The sequence below is a fragment of the Glycine max genome, chromosome 12 (genome assembly GCF_000004515.6).
Source record: "Glycine max cultivar Williams 82 chromosome 12, Glycine_max_v4.0, whole genome shotgun sequence".
Classification (NCBI taxonomy): domain Eukaryota; kingdom Viridiplantae; phylum Streptophyta; class Magnoliopsida; order Fabales; family Fabaceae; genus Glycine; species Glycine max.
The window spans coordinates 35,363,375-35,385,451 of record NC_038248.2 but is presented as its reverse complement, the minus strand read 5'-3'; the positions used below and the strand labels follow the sequence as shown (position 1 = coordinate 35,385,451).

At 31.0% G+C, this 22,077-nt stretch overlaps 1 protein-coding gene and 1 pseudogene across 1 annotated transcript; both read left to right on the top strand.

Annotated features, from left to right (window-relative positions):
• Window positions 1–8,063: 8,063 nt before the first annotated feature.
• Window positions 8,064–14,937, top strand: LOC100803825 (uncharacterized). The gene is made up of 17 exons (XM_006592660.4): window positions 8,064–9,290; window positions 9,401–9,490; window positions 9,601–9,820; window positions 9,939–10,044; window positions 10,407–10,634; window positions 10,778–10,859; window positions 10,947–11,059; window positions 11,489–11,658; window positions 12,647–12,860; window positions 13,104–13,158; window positions 13,257–13,313; window positions 13,400–13,651; window positions 13,793–13,857; window positions 13,956–14,012; window positions 14,101–14,194; window positions 14,333–14,473; window positions 14,562–14,937. Exons 1-17 carry the CDS (start codon window positions 8,370–8,372, stop codon window positions 14,643–14,645), a joined length of 2,949 nt encoding a protein of 982 aa, XP_006592723.1. The 5' UTR covers window positions 8,064–8,369; the 3' UTR covers window positions 14,646–14,937.
• Window positions 14,938–20,261: 5,324 nt separating this feature from the next.
• LOC100803291 (uncharacterized isomerase BH0283-like) lies at window positions 20,262–21,863 on the top strand (annotated as a pseudogene).
• Window positions 21,864–22,077: the final 214 nt, after the last annotated feature.

The following is a 22,077-nucleotide window of genomic DNA, read 5'->3' as shown; positions in this document are numbered from 1 at the left end:
TAGCAAATTGATGCTGGTCGATTTCCGGGCATCAATTTGAGGGGGGATGTCAACGGAATTAAATGTCACAACACGGAATTAAATGTCACAGCAAATTGTATGGGATTGTACATTTATTTGTAACAATTACTCTCTTAATTAGGATAATTAACTGTAATTGTATATATGGCAGTTTAGCTATTTATTGGGCTGAAAATCAGGATAATTAATTGTAATTGTGTATATGGCAGTTTAGCTATTTATTGGGCTGAAAATCAGTTTGACAAATTGCAATTAAAGTGTATTTATATGAGAAATCTCCATGAGCAGCAACAGATTTTGGCCTAACATTTTTCTGAGTTTAACACATATAGCTTCAGATTTTTTATGTTACGTAAATTTAAGACTTTGAAGGTAGAATATACATCTTGTTTTTTTCTTTTTTCTTTAGTCATACAACTTCAATTCGTAGGTGTGGCTTTCAATACTAAAAATATACAAATCAGTATTGAAGAGAGAATGCATTAAAAAGAGTCATTGTTTTCAATAGCAAAAATTCAAATTTAATAGTATATCATCAGAAAAAAGAAAAAGTGATGTTGCTTTTAAAAGTTAATGAGAATAAATAAAGATATATTTATCTTATTTGTACTAAATTTTTTCCTTTCCACAATATTACATTCCGTTCATTTCAAAGCATGGGCACATGGAATTGGTCCATTACACTGGATGCATCTATCGTAAACCCCACGAAACAGTTTGCAACTTGATCATGCAGGGTCTGTAGCTACTGATCGATAAGTGATAACTACACGTACCTCGTCTTTTTTAGGGCGTAAATTTTGCTTGGTGAAACTTCAGGTCCTGGGGGAGCATAAAATCCTAGCTTTGGCTTTAATTTGTCCAATTAATTGAAGCGTGATAAATCAAAACCGTTCTTTTTTCACTTTTCAGTTTGCAATACAATTAATCAATTATTATGATGTGAGACGAAATATGTCACTGTGATTGGGATCGACAAAAGGGGTTACAACATAAACCGTGTTAGGAGATGTCCTACTCCCAAAGTGTCATTTTCCTTGAGGTAATTAGTATTGCTTTGCTTGTGAGGCCTATTTCCTCTAATCATTACATTTTTCATTTTTGATCGGGCCTCTCATCATTACTCCAAAGCTGATAGAATTGAAAGGATTAGTTGTCACAGGTCAAGCCCCACCACCAACTACTCTTCACCGGCAACCGATACAAGTCACCTTGATACTAGGGTTTTTTATGTTTCTACTTTCTATGACATATTTGAGAACCTAGAACTAGATTTGGATTATACATCTTTCTTTTGGTCAATGCCTTAATGGAATATACATACATCTTGGACCACTGTTTGTAAAACAAGACGGAAATTTTTGTATGCACTTTCATTTTTTGTTTGCTGCACTCCCATATTCTTAATATTCTCTTCTTATCCCTTCTCTCCCAAGTAAAACCTAGTTATCTCTGCACCAAATCTTCATGATCACCGCACCCTAACACCACCACCGCAACCACTCAATGCCACCTCCACATAGCAGCAAACACACCACCGCACCACCACCCAAAAATCCACTATTGCCACCCACCATCATGTTGCACCACTCCCATATAGTTTTGGATGGTGCGATACAATGGTGGGTTTGGTGCGACGAGGAGGTTCGAGTCATAGTGATGTGTATGGCGATGACAAGTGATTGGGTTGCGATGCAGTGGTGGGTTTGGTGTTGTAGAGGTGGGGTGCAGTGGTCATGGACATTTAGGGGAGAGGCAGCTAGGGTTTACTTGAGAAAGAAAGGGTAAGAAGGGAATATTAGGAATTTTGGGAATACATAAGCTAAAAATGAGGTGCATAAAGCAATTATGCAAATAGTAAATGGAATTGGCCCAATTTAGTGGACCCCCGTTGAAGCCTAAAACAGAATTGTTATATTCACACTCAAATTAGCTCTTCATAAACAGGATTCTATTGACAATATACAATACAAATGTGTTTTCATTGTGTAAGAGAGAGTGAAAAAATACACACCAAAAAATGGTTTTTGTTATATACTTTATATAATAAAAACATAATTTTGTTGTATATTTTTTTTACGCTCTCTTACACAACAAAAACATATTGACTTATTATTAATTTTTTTAAGAAAAAATTATAATTAAATATAGATATAAATTACTTTTTTTACAATTAATAATATATATTTTTAATTATTCTTGAATTAATTATGATACAAATCATCTTAATGACGACACATATTATCTTTTTGATAGTAATAGAATTAATTGTGATATAAATTAAATTAAGCTTTCTATTTAAATTTGGTTTAATGATGACACAAATTACCTTTTTTAGTTGTTATCAAAATAATTATGATACAAAATAGTATCATAATTAATTCAATTACTATTAATAAAGGTAATTTAATTAATAATTAATTTAGTTACTTTTATAAATTATAACTTCTATTTAATTATTTCAATCTTAATTAAAGAAGATAATTATATGATACTCTGACTGCTATTTTAAAAAGGTAAATTTTATCTTAATAATTTAATTTATATATAAATATATAATTTATATCACCTTTAATTTGGTTAATTTAAAAAAATAACATATCTATAATTGATTAAAAATCATAAAAAAAGTAACACAAGGAAAATCCATTTCTATTGAGAGAAATACACAAAGAATCATATCTTTATTATGTATTTCTTCAACAAAGCACAATTTTGTTGTGTAGAAGTACAAAAAAAGTACACAATAGAAATGTAATTTTGTTGATAAAATACTTAATGAAATTATATTTTTGTTATATATTTTTTCGCACCCTTCCTATACAACAAGAATTTTCCGTTGTGAATTTTGTCAATGGAAATGTGTTTCCTTTCAAAGGGTACTTTTGGAAAAAAAATATAAGATGACGCTTGATTTGATTTTTTTTTCTATTTTCATTTTTAAAGAAAATAGAAAATAAGAGTAAAAATAATTTGTTTTAAATTTAGAAAATATTTTCTTTGAAAATATTTTAAAAAATAAACCTAAAACTGAAAATAACAAATCAACATTTTTCAGCTTTTTCTTTTCTAAATAAATAAAAATGCAATTGCACCTTAAAGTACTTTTTTCTTAATACATATTTTTTAAATCTTAAAAATTTGAAAATGAAAATAGAAAATAAACACTTAAACCAAGCATGACCTAAAGCACACGTGAGGGTGTGAATAGTAAAATTGGAGGTGATAAAACAGGAAAAATGTAAATAGTTCTATTTTTAAATTAGGCCCATTATCACTTACATAGATCTAACAACGAGGCTTTGGTACCCAGTGGTAGACTTTTCTTTTTTCTTCCCCTTTTTACTTTTTGTCCCCAATCTACCCCACACTAAACACACTCTCCTCCTCTTCCTCTCATGTAACTCTCTTCCGGAAAAAAGAAGAAAAACTATCCCGCAGTCTCGTTGCACAACTCTTGCATTCACACATAGTCACATACCATATACTATAAGAATAATAAGTATAAGCAAAATCAGAAAAATCACCCCCCAAGCTGCAATATTACATATTCCAAATTTTCCACTGCTACTTGAAATATTAATGTTTGCATATACATATTCCCCCATCAAAACTCACAGTAGGCCAGTTATACCCTATTTAAATAAAGTTAAATGAAATATTTGTTATTTTATCTTATTTGTTTTTTCTGGTTCATCATTATCTTTTTAAAAGTTTAATATAATCATTTATCTTATTTTTTTGGTTTAGTTTGGTATTTTATCCTTTTAACTAGTTTATCTGATTTTTTATCTTATTTTTTTTATTCAATTAGATCTTTTATCTTATTTGTTTGTTAAATTTGGTTTTTTATTCTATTTAAGATTGACTTTCTTGTTCATTTAAAATGATTTTTTTGTTCAATTTTTTCTCCTTCTCCTCAACTTCATTTTTAACAAAATAAGTTTATTATTAAATTATTAATAATGTCAATCTTAAATGGATGGAAGGACTAAACTAAAAAAAAAATGATTAAAATAAAATTTTAAAAAAATAAAAGACTAAATCGAATAAAAAATAAAAGATTAAATTGAATTAAAATAATAAGATAAAAAATTAAATAAGTCATTTGTAAAAAAATGAATATAATGTTATGTGCAAACAAGATCAAAGCCTCCTCCTAATTATTCTTTAAATGAATATTTGTTGCCATTCGTTTATTTAATTGAATTCAATTTCGTGCAGTGATTATTCTTAGGGTAGTTCATTTGGGTTTTAGATTTTGAATTTTGTCACAGTTGCAAGGGTTAGAATGGATTTTTTTTCCAAATTACACCTTCCTTCTCCTATCTTTTCTCAAATTATATATGTTTTTGAAAAATTTCTCAATATAAACCATTTACATGCTGCATTAGAACCCCGACTTCCATACAAGCCTTTTTTTAAAATTAATTTGTATTTTTAAATTTTTATTTTAATTTAAATTATTAAAATAATATAAATATTATATAAATATATTTTTAATTTATTTTAAAAATACATTTTTATTAAAATAATTTTGTAATAAGAAAATAATATTATTAAATATAATTACGTATCTTGTATTATTTAATTTATATAAGACATTTTATAGGTGAACATTTTGTTTAAATTTGAATTTTTTCTAATAATATATTTGTTTTAGTAAAAAGATTAAAACTTTTAATATTATTAAAATAATATTTTTTATTAAAAAAATTAAAAAATTTAATATTATTAAAATAATATTTTGTTATTAAAAATTAACGGAAAAATACAAAATAATGTAAAATTTGTCGACTACATGATCATAACAGAAATAATTGTCCCAACATGCCTTTATGTTAAGTTTTTTCTAGTCAAAATATAACTGTTTAAATATTTTATTTATAATATAGTCTAATGTTGTTCTATAAATAAATTGTTAAACAAAAGTATTATCATTTTAAAAAAATTTAATGACGTAAACAAAAAAATTATATTTAGTAACATAATAATATTAAAAATTTTAAGTTTTTTACTAAAGCAAATATATTATTAGACAAAATTCAGATTTAAAAAAAATATTCACCTACAAAATGTCTTATATAAATTAAATAATAGTAATTATATTTAATAATATTATTTTCTTATTAAAAAATTATTTTAATAAAAAAGCATTTTTGAAATCAATTAAAAATATATTTATATAATATAATATTTGTATTATTTTAATAATTTAAATTAAAATAAAAATTTAATATACAAATTAATTTTAAAAAAAATCCGTGCGAAAGTCAGGGTGATCAAACCCGATTTCCCAATGCAGCCTGAAAATGGTGCATATCTAAAAAAAATTTCAAAAACATAATGAGATAGGAGAAAAAAGGTGTAGTTTGGAAAAAAAATGTTAGAATGTAATGTTTGGAAAGACATGGGCCAATGAGGGGAATTTGTTTTTTGGAAAGAGTTATGTGGGAGTTGGAGGGTGTGTTTTGTTGTATTTCCGAAAAATAGTTAAATCTGGGACAAGAGAGGACAAGGGGAGAGTGTTTTGCAGGGTAGTTTGGGAAAAGAATGATAAAATGGGAGTGGATTAGTTTAAAAGGGAGGTGTATAGGTGTCTTGTGAGGTGCTTATCATTGGAACCAGTGGGTGGTCATGGTCCTTTATTTAAAGAAATACATGTAACAAACAAAAACAATAATTTTTTCTAAGAAAAAAAAAATAAACAGTTGCTAGAACTTCCTAAACCCCGCTCCAACGCATTAGCTAACAATTAACATTGGTTTTTATGTGAATTTTCAACAACAACAAAAAGTTTTCTATATGAAAATTTTAACTCAGGTGTCCAAATAAAAAAAAAAAGCTTTTTGTGTGCTGAAAATTCATACTAAAATGAGAACCGGACAACCTTCAACAGATAAAGTTTCATACTACGAATTACATTATCAGTCCTCCTTCTTTAGTGGTGTCAACAAACTCAGTCCAAGAACATTGAGAGAAAAACAAATGGGCGTAGCAGGCAGAGGGATAGAATTTTCCTTTTTTTAAAAAAAATATATTTGAATCTCAATATTTGAACATTTTTAACGCCACATGTTATTTGATGGTGAACAAAAATGGAGAAGATCTGAACTCATTGGTTGGAGTATGTTCCAAGCCAATCTAATAATGTCTTGCATAATGCATTGGCTATGCCCAATTTGTCTTCTTTGCACGTTTGAATCTAAAAAAAAAAAACATTTTTACTCAATAAACTCAATATTAAAATATAATAGAACGAAAAAAAAATCGATGTGTGATTGTCAGAATAAAAATTTTTGCTTATAAAAATTTAATGGGTTATGATTTAATTTAGATAAAGCATTCATCCCATACTTAATAAAGTAAATTAAATAAAACATTATAAAAAAAAATTTGTTTAATAAATTTACATAGCATGAACAAGATTGCGTGTGTGCACACACATACCTACACGCGCATGCACTCATACACATCATATAAATATAATTGGAATCAATGTAATAATTAATAATTCATAAAAGTTTTTTTAATATTTCTAGTTAAATAAAACATAATACATTATATAGTTCATGGTAATTAAATGAATAAAAAATAGATCAAATTCATAACATTAATTAAAGTAAATGTATATCAAATTCCTTGATAAAATTTTAATAATTTAATTTAAAAAATATTAAATATAATACCATTCAATATTATAAATTAAAATAATTTAAATTCAATGATAAATTTAATTTTTGTGATTTCAATTAATGATGACAATAAAGTTGATAAATTTAAATAAAGAAATAATAATTATCCTCATGATGATAAGAGAAAAGATAATGATAAATTATTATCTCCAACAAATAAGAAATAATTTTCATTATAAATCCAAAATAAGAGGAACAAGATAGTTTAAAACATGTGAACGATAGAGAAATTTAAATGAGATAATAGATAAAAGAAATTAAACCTGTATAGAAGGTAGAAGAGTTAAGGATAAATGAAGGAGATACAGATAACTTATCTCAGAAAATCAGAAAAAAAATCCATGTGAAATCAAACATGAGAGGGGGAAATTAATTTAAATTAGGAGAGATGAAAGAATAAAGGAATATGCATAAGTTTAAATTAGGAGATAAATTGAAAATTAGAAAACATATTAAATATTTAATGATGACAGTAAACTTTGAAATTTAAACAGAAAATGATAATAAAAAAAGATAATGTATTCTTAAAGTAAAGAAAAAGAGATAATTTATTTCAAGGTGATGATCATAAAACTACCTAGTTGAAAGCTAGAAAGATAATTGGTAGTTGAAAAACTAATTTATTAAATTATAAATGTTTGATAAAATTAATAAAGTAACTGAAAAGTGAAAAATGATAAAATTATAATTTATTAAAAATGATAATTAAGAAATTGGATAAATATATTAAGAATAAAAATGAAAGAAAATATAAAAATTACAAACTAAAGTTTTTTTTAGAAAATACTAAAAAAAATTATTTATAAAAAAAGTCAACCAAAATTTTCAACTAACAAAAAAAAAATAACTAAAAATTAACTTAACTTAAATATAATATGAAACATAACCAATAAATTATTAAAAATAAATTATTTATCAAACAAACAAACTTTTTAATTAATAAGAAAACTAAAAATTAATTAAATATTTTGTAAAACATATCCTAAATTAAATATATCAATAATTTAATAAACAAGTTAAAAAAAAGAATATATCCAATAATATAATGTATTAATTTATAACGCTTTTTTCTATCAAAATATAATTTTATTTTAAAACATTTTTTATCTCTATTTTCACAACTAACTTTTTGTTAATTATATATATTTTTTATACATTATGTGTCCCATTAAAAAATTGGCACAACATTCAAAATAGTCATCAGACACCTCATGATAGAAAAATTTGAAAATGGTGCATGAGATGAGAGGCCCGCATATTTTTTATTTCAAAATCGTCAAACAATAGTTTTAAGCATTGGCTTAGGATTTAATATTTATTATGGGGCACTTATAAGAAAGCAGAAACTAGAAAATCACGAAACACAAGGCGAAATGGAAAATCAAAATCTGGAAGAGAAAACGCATCCCCAACGCAGGGTTAGTTTTGGCATTAAGATCCCTTCTTCAACCAAACCCACCCTGTCTTTTCTTTTACGACCCCAAATCCCAAATCAAATCATTCACTCTTTCCCTTTTTTTCAAACCCTAACTTTCCTTTCCCTTCCAAACCCAACAATCCCCCACGCGCTAGTGCAATCCACGCAGTTTCTCGAATCTTCCGTAATTGATTTCGTCTTATCGTGATTTTTTGTATCATCAATAGGTCCATTCAATGGCGAAGGGCGCCGATTCCGACGAGTTCGTTGTGCTTTCTAGGGTTCGTACGGGTCTCAAGAGGGAGTTCGCATTCGCCATGAAGGCCCAATCTGAGATCTGCGGCGGCTCTCTGGGCCGAACGCGGGCCAGCAAGAACCGGGTCGAGGCCCCGGTTCAGCCCCCCTCGGCCCGGAAAAGGTCGAGGAAGTCCGAGGAGGCGAAAACCTTGGAGGATGCTATGAGCGAGGAAGAGGTCAAGAGCGACGTGGTGGATCTTCAGAGCGATGATGAACCTAAGAATAATAATCACGTGGGAGAATCAGAATCCGCGGCAATGCAGGTTTGTGAGGAGGAACCCAAGAGTGACGTGGTGCTAGAGACTCTTATCAGCGAAGAGCAACCGAAGATGTTAGAACCTGAATCTGTTATCAGCGAAGAGGAACCGAAGGTGTTGGATGATGTTATCAATGAAGAGGAAGCGATTGTGGCCGAGACGTTGAAGGAACAGGAACCTATTGTGCCTGAGACATTGAAGGAAGAGGTTGTGGATGAGATGGCAGAACAACCCCTTTGTATAGAGGAATCGGAGGAGAAAGATTCTAATGGGGTTGCCCTAGCTTTGGTTAATGATGGTGCTAAGGGGAAGAAGAGCATGAAGAAGCGGTTGGAGAGACCTCAATCGGAGAGAAGGTTTACGCGGTCGGCATTGAAGGTAAAATCCGAGGAAACAAACGATGGGGAACATGTTGGTGTGGCTGGAATTAGTGATGGTGTTAAGAGGGAAACTGAAGCTGGGGCTTCGTTGGTAATGACTACTCCTAGTTCGGTGAAGTTTTCGAATAGAGGGAAACTGAAGAAGTTTCCTGCCAAGTTGAGGGATCTTCTGGCAACAGGGATTCTTGAGGGGCTGCCAGTGATGTACATGAAGGGAGTGAAGGTATTGTTTGGTTCTATTTAATAATCATGGTTTTTGAGTGTTAATATTAGAAAATTAGGGAATTTCTGCTTGAAATATGAGTTTGATGTGTTTGAGGATTTTGTTTGTAGGCAGGTTGGAAAGACGGGGAAAAGGGGCTTCAAGGAGTGATTCAAGACTCTGGTGTTTTGTGCTTTTGTAAGATTTGTAAGGGGGTTGAGGTGAGTAAGAATGTAAGATATCATAGGTTCTTTTTTTTGTGTTTTTAGTGTCTGAGATTATTATGGGTTGTAATGGGTTTTCCTTTGTATCTGATTTTTGGTGAGAATAGGTTGTCACACCCACTGTGTTTGAGCTGCATGCTGGCAGTGCAAACAAGCGGCCCCCTGAGTATATTTACATCCATGATGGGAATAGTGGAAAAACCCTCCGTGATGTCATGAATGCCTGCTGCTGTTGCGATTTTCCATTGGAGTCCATGGATGAGGCTGTCCAAAAGCTCCTTGGTGACTTCACTATGAAGAAATCTTCCATCTGTTTGAACTGCAGAGGTTTGAAATGCATATGTTTGATTTCCACCGTTGACTCCCCCCAATGTGTTTGCAGCTTTGCATACTATTTCCAGGCCATGTAACAAGTAATATTGATGAATTTTAGTGTTTATTTTAGGGGCATGCAAGGGTGTGTCAAGGCTAGTATGTGATTCATGCTTAGTAAGCCCCGCTCAAACAGCCGTGGCTAGCAACAAAGGAATTTCACAACCAGTTCAACCCAGGTATCATTTTATTTGTTAAACATAATGACTACTTAACTGTACATTATTAAAAATAAGAAATTAGGATAAGTTTGGGAACATTTCCTTCATTAAAATTTATGTGAAATAATTGTTAATTGTAATAGTTGTCAACCGATTTACACTTCCTGTTTATACTATGCTAAAAAGTGATCAGCCTATTATAGTATAGGATGGCAAGTTATTTTGTTTAATGTCATTTTCACTTTTGCTCCAAACTACAGATGAACAATGCATTGCATGTTTTCATTCGAGTAAACATATAGCACATGTGGTGTGATAGTGATATTATCAAAATTTACTGCATATGATTATTGAATGCATGCACATTCCATCTATCTCAGATCACCAGAACCAGTTGTGATTCAAAAATCATTAGACAATGAAGTGCAGCCAAATTCATTACACAATGAGGTGCAGCCAAATAAATTAGACACTGGGATGCAGCCAAACTCATTAGACAATGGCATGGAGCCAGATTCACTAAACAATAGTATGAAGCCAAAATCGTTTAGCAATGGGATGAAGCACAGTGCATCTCGTGGTAAGAGTCAGGGAAGACTAACTAGGAAGTAAGTGTGTTTGTAAAGCACTTATCTAAAACATTTGCTTGACTTAGAATTTAGAAATGAATATTTTTACATGCTTTAACATGTCATGTTTTAGTCTTATCAGGGATTTAATTCTTGTCCATCTATTTTTAAAATTTTTAAAGGGATTTGCGCTTGCATAAGTTGGTATTTGAAGCAGATGTTTTGCCAGATGGAACTGAACTAGCCTACTATGCTCATGGACAGGTTGCTTTGATTGAAATGGGTTATGTTTTTCCTATTATTTATGACTGTTACCTTTCCTGATCGTATTTGTTTTGTGGTTGTGGTCAGAAACTGTTGGTTGGTTACAAAAAGGGATATGGAATTTTTTGTACCTGCTGCAATGAGCAGGTCAGTGCCTCTCAGTTTGAAGCTCATGCTGGCTGGGCATCTCGACGCAAACCGTGAGTTATTGTTTAATTTGTTATTGGATGTCAGGTTTACCTGCATTGTCTATCAAGATTTGCATTAAATTGCTTGTCATGAGTTTATTTTTTCATGCCCTTCATATGTGTTTAACTTGTTTTTATTTTTTATTTCTGCATTGTATTTATATTTTCAAGATCTGGTACAATATGAAAACATAATTAAATTTTAAATCTGAACATAAAGTATTTGAGAGGAAAAATATTAAAATTATGATGTCATATTTAAGGGAAAATAGAAAACAAACTAGACTACTTTCTTATATTTTTTTTCCTTTTCCTTTTCTTGTTTTCCAATTTCTTAGGGCTGCCTGAGTTTTCCATTGATTCATGATTTGAAGGATAGTGTTTTGTACAATTGACCATCAATCATATTTTCTTGTTTAATATTGAGTTATTGTATTGCAGTTACCTGCACATATACACATCTAATGGAATCTCTCTCCATGAGTTGTCCATCTCTTTATCAAAAGATCATAGGAGGTTTTCCAACAATGACAATGATGATCTCTGCATCATATGTGAAGATGGAGGGGATCTTCTGTGTTGTGATGGATGCCCTAGAGCTTTTCACATAGGTGAAATGTTTGTTTGCTTTTTGTTGTATAAATATTGTTCTGTATTAACACATGTTAACTTTATAGCCTTTCTTCAAATTGTGGCATATAACTTGCTAGTGTTAAGTTGCATGAAGTGAACATGACAAGCAAACTTGATACAAAAACAGAACCAGCAACTGGATGGCAAGTCAGTAATGAGTTGGCATCTTCCCAGCCTAAAATATTAAATAAAAACAAGTGAACAAACATCTTTCAAGATTGTAGATCTCTATAAAATTTCTTATAGCTGAGGCCATAGAGTAATTCAAAGCATGTTTATTGACATACCATATATATATAATATGTTTTTTAGTGATGTCGAGTCTCCAACATTGATTATTTGTTTTCCTTACAAATTCCATTGGTTTCTTTGTTATACTTTGTTTCTTGTTTCTAGTTTGATTATTTTTTCATGCTATTCTTAATAGCTTGAAGTGTAGAAAAGTTAGCAGCTACATTAAAATAATAACTAAATAACTTCCAAGTAATGCTAAGCATTATGTTGGGTGAACAGAGCATATAGAAAAGAAATAGGCAAATGGTTGAGAACTGCTTTATGGGCTAACTTGCACTATTAAACTATGGAGATAAATAATAAATTTGGGTTTGGTTTTTTATGGTTATCCTTCATTGATAAGTCATCTGTCAGATCTTCTTTAAACCCTGCTAGTGCTTGTGGCAGGGCACTTCCTTGGCTATGGAATTGGACAATCCCCTCTCCCTCCTAAAACTTACCAAAAAAAGTTTATCTTGTAAAGCTTTCTAAATATGAGATTCTTAACTTCAAGTCTGCTAACCGTCTGGGATTTATGGTGATTGTGTTTGAATCTTTCATGAAATTGTTTGTGGAATTTAATTCTTGGTTATCTTGTGCTTCATGTAAAAGTAATTCTTTTCCTCTGCAATTTGAACTTGATGCTGGTGTTTTTAGTCAAGGTTCCCACTGTTTCATATTTTACAATTTCAGATTGTGTCCCTTTACCATGCATTCCTAGTGGTACTTGGTATTGTAAGTATTGCCAGAATGTTTTCCAGAAAGACAGGCATGGGCAACACGAGGTGAATGCTCTGGCAGCTGCAGGAAGGATTGCAGGCCCTGATATTTTGGAACTGATGAACAAAAGATGCATTCGTGTTGTCAGAACTTTAGAAGTTGACCATGGTGGATGTGCCTTGTGCAGGTATTTCTGTGCTATTTATTTATTTATTGTCAAGTCAGGCAAGCTGTATATTGATTCAAGGTATATTATGTATAAATTTGAGTTCCTCTTGTATGGGTTGATGCATGAAATTTGAGATACTTCTTTTGGATTGAATCTTGTGTTACTTCTGTTTTCTTCTTTAATAGTTTCTATATAAGTGGTTTAGTATGCCTGCTTTAAGACATTATTTTTACCTTCTTGATGTTTTGATGTAATGTACAGTCGTCCCAATTTCAGTAAAAGCTTTGGTCCTCAGACAGTAATTATTTGTGATCAGGTACTGCTTTATCAGAATTTTAAATAGCCAAGCCTTACTAGTTAGTAGCTTTTATTGATATCATAATGTTTAAAGCTCTGATTTTTATGTCCTTGCAGTGTGAGAAAGAATATCATGTTGGATGTTTGAAGGATCATAACATGGAGAACCTAGAGGTACCGTAGTTTCTTTTCTTTTTTCCCCTTGTTGAAACTTAGTTTGTCTATTGTGTAATATTTTTTTGATGGAGATTGTTTTACAGGAATTGCCTGTTGGAAATTGGTTCTGTAGTGGAAATTGCAGTCAAATTCATACTGCTCTGATGGATCTGGTGGCTTCTAAGGAGAAGGATGTCCCAGATCCCCTTCTAAATTTGATTAAAAAGAAGCATGAAGAGAAAAGTTTAGACATTGGAGCTGGTCTTGATGTTAAATGGAGGGTTATAAACTGGAAGTTAGATTCCGATTCTGTTGAAACTAGGAAATTGCTTTCAAAAGCTGTTGCCATTTTCCATGTGAGTGTCCAAGTGTTTCGGCTTTATCCAGTCTTTGATTTGTATCAGTTGCTGTCTTTAGTAATGAAATTTTGAAGACGTCATTTATTTTAATGTTGATGGATGTGCACTTTTAATCAGTATTAAAAAATTGTTTTCCAGGAGAGGTTTGATCCTATAGTTGATTCAACATCTGGCCGTGATTTCATTCCTGCAATGTTATTTGGGTAAGCGTTGTCTATTTTTCTCTGTATTGTTATATTAGATATATGTGTGTGTCTGGATGTCAATGAATTTTCCTTACTTGTTGGTTTCATTTCTATAGAAGGAACATTCGTGGTCAGGATTTTAGTGGAATATACTGTGCAGTGCTTACTGTCAAGTAAGTATGAAGGTGGAATGATTTATTTATAGAAGTGCAAATTTGGTTGGAAGGATTACCTGATTTTGTTTATTTAATTGTTTTGCAGTGGGGATATCGTGTCTGCTGGAGTATTTCGTGTCTTTGGGTTAGAAATAGCTGAGCTTCCATTGGTGGCGACAACTGCTGATCATCAAGGACAGGTTATTTGATTTTTTTGTCTCCTACTTGAGTGATTAATATACAGTACCCTCCCAAGTGTTTTTGATTAATTATTTAAAGTAAATAAAGATTTTGTGAATGCCAGGAAATATTCTAACTGAAATCTATATTCTTTTCAGGGTTATTTTCAGTGCCTGTTTTCTTGTATTGAGACGCTACTTGGATCTTTAAATGTGAAAAACCTTGTCCTACCAGCTGCTGATGAAGCTGAATCAATATGGACTGGTAAATTTGGCTTTACAAAGCTACCTCAAGATGAGGTGTGTAGCAGCTTCATTTATCTTTTGCTTTAGATTTTCATTGTTTGCTACTCTGATTATATTAGACTAACTGCTGTCCTCGTTACAGATAAACAAATATAAGAAATTTTATCGCATGATGATATTTCAAGGGACCTCAGTGTTACAGAAGCCTGTTGCTGAAGCACTCTGAAGTACTTTCTAGCTGGAGTTTGTGTAAAGTTTTTTGGAGGGCCCCGTATGCAATAGACTTCTTTTTCTTGGTTGTTTTGATGGGTGCAGATCACAGGCGGTTTAGTATGTACAGGGATCTGCCTTTTTTGGTGTACAGAAAAACTGACAACCACCTCTAGCTGTTATTTGTTTTCTTAGCAAAGGAATGAAAGGGGGATAGAGTTGAAAATAGAGGAAAGCTAGGACAAGGGGATTTTGTGAAACTAGCCAAAATTTTGGTTAATGTTATAATTCATTTATTATTGACCAAATTGGTTTTAACCTCCTGTTTATAGTGTAGTGATTTTCCTTTTCCTTGCATTATTTATCGTTTAATTGGATGTTTTTCTCGGTAATTCTCGCGGTTGCTTTTACGACTTACGCAAGTGAGAGATGTACGTATTAAACTTTCGTTTTGAGCACTAACTGGAGGAGCAAAATATTTTGGTATTTTGGACGCATTTTAGATTTTTATTATTTTGGTACAAATTTGCATGTCATGAAGAAAGATAATATCTATATGATCGGCATCTATAAAAGAATTACCGGGAGTTTGGCTTCTTGTAGATTTGTGAGAATAAAGCATCAATTTTAGTTCTTAATATTAACTTTATGTCCCTTTTAAGAGGATGGGTAATACTTCAGAGATCAATTTGGCGGGTGTGAACGATCGTGTGAAAAATTCCAAAGCGGAGTTTTGCACCATTATTGGTAGTTCAATATTAACCTGTAGATATAATAGAAAGTAAATGAACGATTAAGATAGTATTTTACTGTACAAGATACATTAGCATTATTATATTCTATTTGAGGATTAGGAAGTACGATAATGCGGTACCGGTACCCGTGCATCTGGTGATGGAATTCTGCCACAAGCACGGGGTGGGTCATTAGCTTCAAACTAATTTCTCGTTGGGTCTCGCTAATAAATACTCCTAGGTTATTGATTAAAGAATTAAAAAAATATATATTTATTATATAAATCATAAGAGGGTGTAAAAAATATTTTGGATGACACAGTTTTCTGTATTGATTAACATTTTTCTTTGTTATTCGCCTCTCGAAGCTATTGATTTTTTTGGCTCTCCATATTCATTAAGCTTGCTAGCTAGGGCCTAGGGGATTAAGGAAGATATATCGTGAACGGTTTGGAAATTGGAAGTACTACCAGCACTGAACTATTTATTGCCTGTCCCTCTTGGTTACCGGGTTTAGCTTGAAATTTGAAATTGTAGCTACTTCTTTGTTCACATTAAAATTTGTTCTTTTACCAATAAAGAGCCTTGGAATTGTGTAAAATTATTCTTTGAACAACCCTATTGGTCCGCTACTGTTTGGGATGCACGCGATGGCTATTGAATTTAGCCGTTGTGTATAACATCCCCAACTCCAACTTCTCAAGCACTTTTATGTAATGTTCCGTTTGATGCTTAAAAATATCATTTGGAAAGTCAGTAGTATTAATCTTGAAATTCGATGTGTTGGACTAAATTATACTACCTTTTGAATTGTAACATCAGCAAACCATTAAAAGTTTGAGAACCATATGAAATAATGTAAGTTTACCTTCAATGTTCGAGGTACTTGGAAGTCCTTTAGATTAACATTTGCAATTCAAGAAACAGCAAAAAAAAAAGAGATAGTTGAACTGTGGCATACGTGTGGTGTATCATTTTTTAAATGTGTGCTATCATTAATTTCTAATGAAGCAACTTTTCGTTGCCTTTCCTTATTATAGTTGGAAACAATATTAAACTTATAAATGTTATTTTATTCAGTTATTAGTTCCTTTAGTTTGGTAGAGCTGTATATAACTTGTAAACCTTCTCCCATAGGTACATACGGTTGTAGATTCGTAAGAGAGCCAGGAATGTTATCCTTTCAAATGAAAATATTTCATCAAGTTACTGAAATATAATTTTTTAGTTTTAACTTCCAGTTAGTGAATGAGAAAATGTTCATACTCATCAACACTTCTTCAGTGTGTTTACACTAGAAAGAAGGAAAGACAGCATATGAAAAATGCATGTATAGAGACCATTGCTTTTAAAACTGGCCAGATTTGTGCATCGTTGATTAGATGACTTGAATGTGTTGAAGCTTATTAGAAGGCGAGAAAAAGTGAAATAGAGAATTTGAGTGAAAAACTAGGAGAGAGATCTTTGAATCCAATATTCAATTGTTTCTGCAACAATTAGCTATATAGTTGTAGCAAGCTTACTGAAATGCAGACTAGGCAAGATACAATTAGGTGACCAATATTGTATTTATATTATTGGCTAAATTGTTAGAGATTTATGTTGATTGATTGAGAGACTGATGCGTTATGTCTCAAGATTATGGTGCCCAATGTATGTCATTTTGTCACATTTACTGTCTTTTGTATATTTTAGATCTACAATGATTTAAACACTACCAATACCATAATCCATTACTATCTCAGCATAGATTTCTAATTAAGATATTAATTATTATTTTGATCAATAATGTTTTAGAAATTTCATGATTCATTTTAATAAGTACTCAGAAAAAAAGAAAAAAAAAAGCAAATAATCAAATTTATTTTATAAGTTAAAATCATTTTATGTACCTCAACTTTAGAAAAAGTTAGATAAAAAAAAACTTCTCTAAAAGTGGAAGTACTTAAGTTAAAGGTAAAATTGCACTTTGGATCCCTCAATTTATTTTCAATTTCGGATTTAGTCTCCCTATAATTTAATTTACAAATTTGGTCCACCAGTTTTATAAATCCCTGCAAAATTGGTCCTAAAAGTCTGATTTGGACGTTGATCGTTAGTCTCAGACGTTGACTGCCACGTGTTAATGCTACGTGTCAACGTCTGAGTGGTTTCCTGTAAAGGTTTCATTTTTTGTAAGTAAAATTGCAATTTTGATCTCCCAATTTTACTCCAATTTCGATTTTGGTCCCCTTATAATTTAATTCACACATTTGGTCCCCCAATTTTATAAATCTCTTTATAAATTCAGCCAAATTTCATTACCAGAGAAGTTGTATTTCAAATTTCAAACACAAATACCATTGTCATACATAAGCCACTTAAGTAGTCGTATACACATAATATCGCATGGGGGAGCAAAAAAAAGAAAAAAAAAGAGTTATTACAGAACCTGTTAAAGTAAGAGATCTGAAAATTTCAGACCTAGGTTAGGATTCATGCGCCACTTTCCCAAGTTGAATTACCCCGAAAGTGGGAGAGAGACAAATAATGATTTTTCTCTGGGTTCCAAGTGAGTGAAAAACTTGCGATGAAAAAGAAGCACGAGATTTATCAAGACCTACGATGTCTCTAGCACCAGTGGCTAAACCATTCAAAAGACCAATTTTGCAGGAACAATTTATAAAGGGATTTATAAAACTGGGGGACCAAATGTGTGAATTAAACTGTAGGGGGACCAAAATCGAAATTGGAGTAAAACTGAGGGACCAAAAATACAATTTTACCGACAAAAAAATGAAGCATTTACGGGAAACCACTTAGACGTTGACACGTGGCATTGACACGTGACTGTCAACGTCTGAAGTTAACGGTCAACGTCCAAATCAGACTTTCAGGACCAATTTTGCAGGAATTTATAAAACTAGGAAACTAAATTTATGAATTAAATTATAGGCGGATCAAATCCGTAATTAAAGATAAAGTGAGGACTAATTTTGCAATTTTACCTAAGTTAAAATATGGCTTTGACTGCAAAATAGTAGCTGATGTAGTTAATAATGTCCCTCGATCGTCGTGGCTCTCTTTGATTTTCATTGTATTTTAATTAAGTATAGTCTTTTTTTCTTATTTTTCAAACTCTTCAGTGACTTTTAATAAGAGGCAAACTAATTTTGTTGTTCACACTTTGACTAGAGCGACACAATTTCATGCTAGCATCAAGACTTTTGAGTACAAACCAACATGTATCTATTCTTATATTATGACTGCAATGAAGTGATCTTATTTTTCTAAAGAAAAGTTAAATATAGCTTATAGGAAAAAATTAATTTACTGAGAAATTAATCCAAATTGTACCTTGTTGCTAAGTCTAGCTTGTTTGTATTATTTTATTATACTTAATTTGCTTATAAAAGAAAGGGTTGTATTGACGTTTTCTATCATTAAAAAAGTGATCAAGTTTATGGAGACCTTTCCTTTTTATCTCCCAAGAAGTGTGTGTGTGTGTGCAGTGTATGCGTGTTGAGTTCTATCTACTCTCCCTTCCTATATTCTTCATTTCTAATGAAAGAAGCCGTATTAACATAATGCCCAAATAAGTTTTTGGTTAAATTTGAAAGAGATCTCTGTTGTGTTTTGTTTTTTATTACTTCATAAGCTATGAGATAATCTCTAATACGATGTACCTTTATTTTTAAAGTATTAGTGTTCTTAAATTCAAACCCCTAAATACATAATAGCATTCAAATTTTGAAAAGAGAATTGAGGTCTATAATAATTTTCAGTCTAGAACCTCAATATGTTTAACATTGGATAATGTTACTTCGTTAAAAAAATCGTAGTCCCTCCATTCTATTTTATATATTTTATAACATATAAATGTTTGACATAAATATAAAAAATATAATAGATATTTTGTATTTTATAAAATATAGTATGTAACTTTCTAATATATTATTTATTTTATAAATAATTATTTTTTTCATTAAGTATAAAATATTTTCTCTGATTTTTTTATTAGTTATCCTTATTAAATATTGAAGTATTTATATTTTTTTATTGATAATGATACATAATAATTTTTTTGAATTTTAATATTTTTATATTATTCATAATAAGTTAATGGTTATTAATAATAACATAATTAATATATTGGTAATATTTTTTAAAATTAATAAATTAACTGAATTTAATTATTTTTATTAACGTGTGTGATTGATGTAATTTTTTTTAAAAAATTAGCATGATGATAAATTTTTAAAAAAATTACAACAATGAATAAATCATATTTTAAAATATATTTTTACCTTGAAAAAACCATACTTTAAAGCACGATTTTACAGAAGATTTTTTACATTAAAATTATATTTTAAGATATAATTTCAATTTTTTAAATTTGAAATCATATATCCACGTGAGATTTCAACATTTTTTTAGTTATTTTAAAAAAAGTTGAAATCGTATATTGATATACGATTTCAACATTTAATAATAAAAAAATTAAATCATAGGTTAAAATATGATTTTAATTCTTAAAAAATATATTTTAATCAAATAAAAAGTAAAATTGTGTTTTGATATACCATTTTATTGTAAAATCATATATGAAAGTATGATTCACCTATTTTTGTATTTTAAAAAAATTACCCATTATGATAATTTTGAGATTAAGCTAGTTTCAAATTAAAATTTTAGAATGATATCAGAATCTATCCTAATTAATTTTGTTGAATTTATTGGCACACTTGTTATTAGACCTTTATCAAACAACTAACATATGTTTAGTTTTGTAAACTTCACCTTATGAGTTTTCTTAGAGTTGAGTTAGAACCCAACATTAAAAATGTTGACTTATCAGATAAAATTGGATCTTTGAGCTCCATGACTTATTAAATCACTAATCTAACATTATCTTGAACCACCTTCTGCAGGTTAAACTTTGTGGTCATGCCACATTAGCTGCTGCGCACACACTATTTTCATCTGGTTTGGTGGATACCAATGTTATTGAATTTGTGACGATATCTGGAGTATTAACTGCCAAAAAGATCCCAGCGATCCATATCACCAGTGCTTCACTTGCAAAATGGTGAAGCTCAGGATGAATTTTATATTGAATTGGATTTTCCTGTTGATCCTGTTACAGAATTCAGATTTGATGAGAGTGCTTCACAACTTTCCGGGGCATTGAACGGTGCTTCCATAATTGATTTAAAGAGGACACAAATCAGAGATGACTTACTTGTAAGTCCTATATCTGTCATGTTTCATTTCTATTATTGTCTAGTGCACATCACTTACAACTTGGTTATTACCTTAGAAGCAACATAACCTAGTGATATTGCTATATGGTGAAGACCATTTTTCATCACTTATTTTTGGATGCATCCTCCATATCTGATAACCTGCTTGATTCTTGGAATGATAACAATATATATCTATGCAGCTATGCTACTTTACTCTTACCTGTAAAATAACATGTGTTTTGACCAATTTGTGCACATTCAACATTATGAAACTTGCAATTTTTCCTAGGTTGTAGTCACATCTGGAAAAGCTGTCTCAGAACTACAGCCAAAACTTGATGCAATAGTTAAATGTCCTGAAAGGGGGGTAATGGTTTCAGCAATTGCTCCTCCAGGCTCGGGATTTGACTTCTATATTCGATTCTTCATTCTTCTGCCCAAAATTTGGAATCAATGAGGTAAGTGACTGATAATTATTTCTATAATGTTCCTCCAAATGCCTTGGCAATGTCTCCTTTGTTATGTCACAAATAAAAACAGACGGTCCAAGCAAGGTATGGTTTAGAATTTGATTTTTGAGGTCATCAATGTTGATGCAATTTTGGAACTGCATAATCCCTTTGAAAATGCTACTTCTACTCTTTCCTTTTGTTTTAACCTACAATCTACAGATCTGAGGTCTAGTCTTAAAGCAAGCAGTTCACTATTTTAAATTATATTAGAAATAAACTTTAACTGAAACATATAGTATGTTTGGTAACATGTTGATTTGCACTGAACATGGTTTCCCAAAGCAACAAATTTAACATGTTTTTACAGTAAATGTGGATCCCCTACATGTTACCAAACACCTACATAATATCAGTATTACCACCTAATATTTTACGAAGTCCATTGATCGATCATTTAGAAGAATGCGGAGGGTATTATAGAAAGCAAGTCCAATCTTCCATTTCACTTAAATATATGAATGTAGAATTACAGGGGTAATGTTAATTCCTTTCAGGATCCTGTTTGTGGGAGTGCACATTGTGCATTGGCATCCTATTGGAGCAAGAAGCTAGGGAAGTGTGATTTCAATGCTTATCAGGTACTCTTGTTCCTGTCATTGGCATTAAGAATTATCTTTGTCACTGTCATACTAATATGTAGATTACATCTGAGCAGGCATCTCCCAGAGGGGGAGTTCTCAATATTCATCTTGACGAGCAGATCCAATGAGTGCTTTTGCGTGGGAAGGCTGTTACGGTGATGGAAGGGTGTGTTCTGGTCTAGTCATGTTCTTGGCATTGTGGAATATGTAATTGCACCAAAGTATCTTTCAGATGGCCAGAATTGTTATTGAGAAATACTGAACTATTACAATCACATAAAATGAACCTGAGCATTATGCGTTTGACATACACAAACATGAATGTTGAATAGTTTCAATTTGAAAACCATGTATGTTCAATAGTGTGTTTGGAAACGATTTTAGGACGTACTTTTT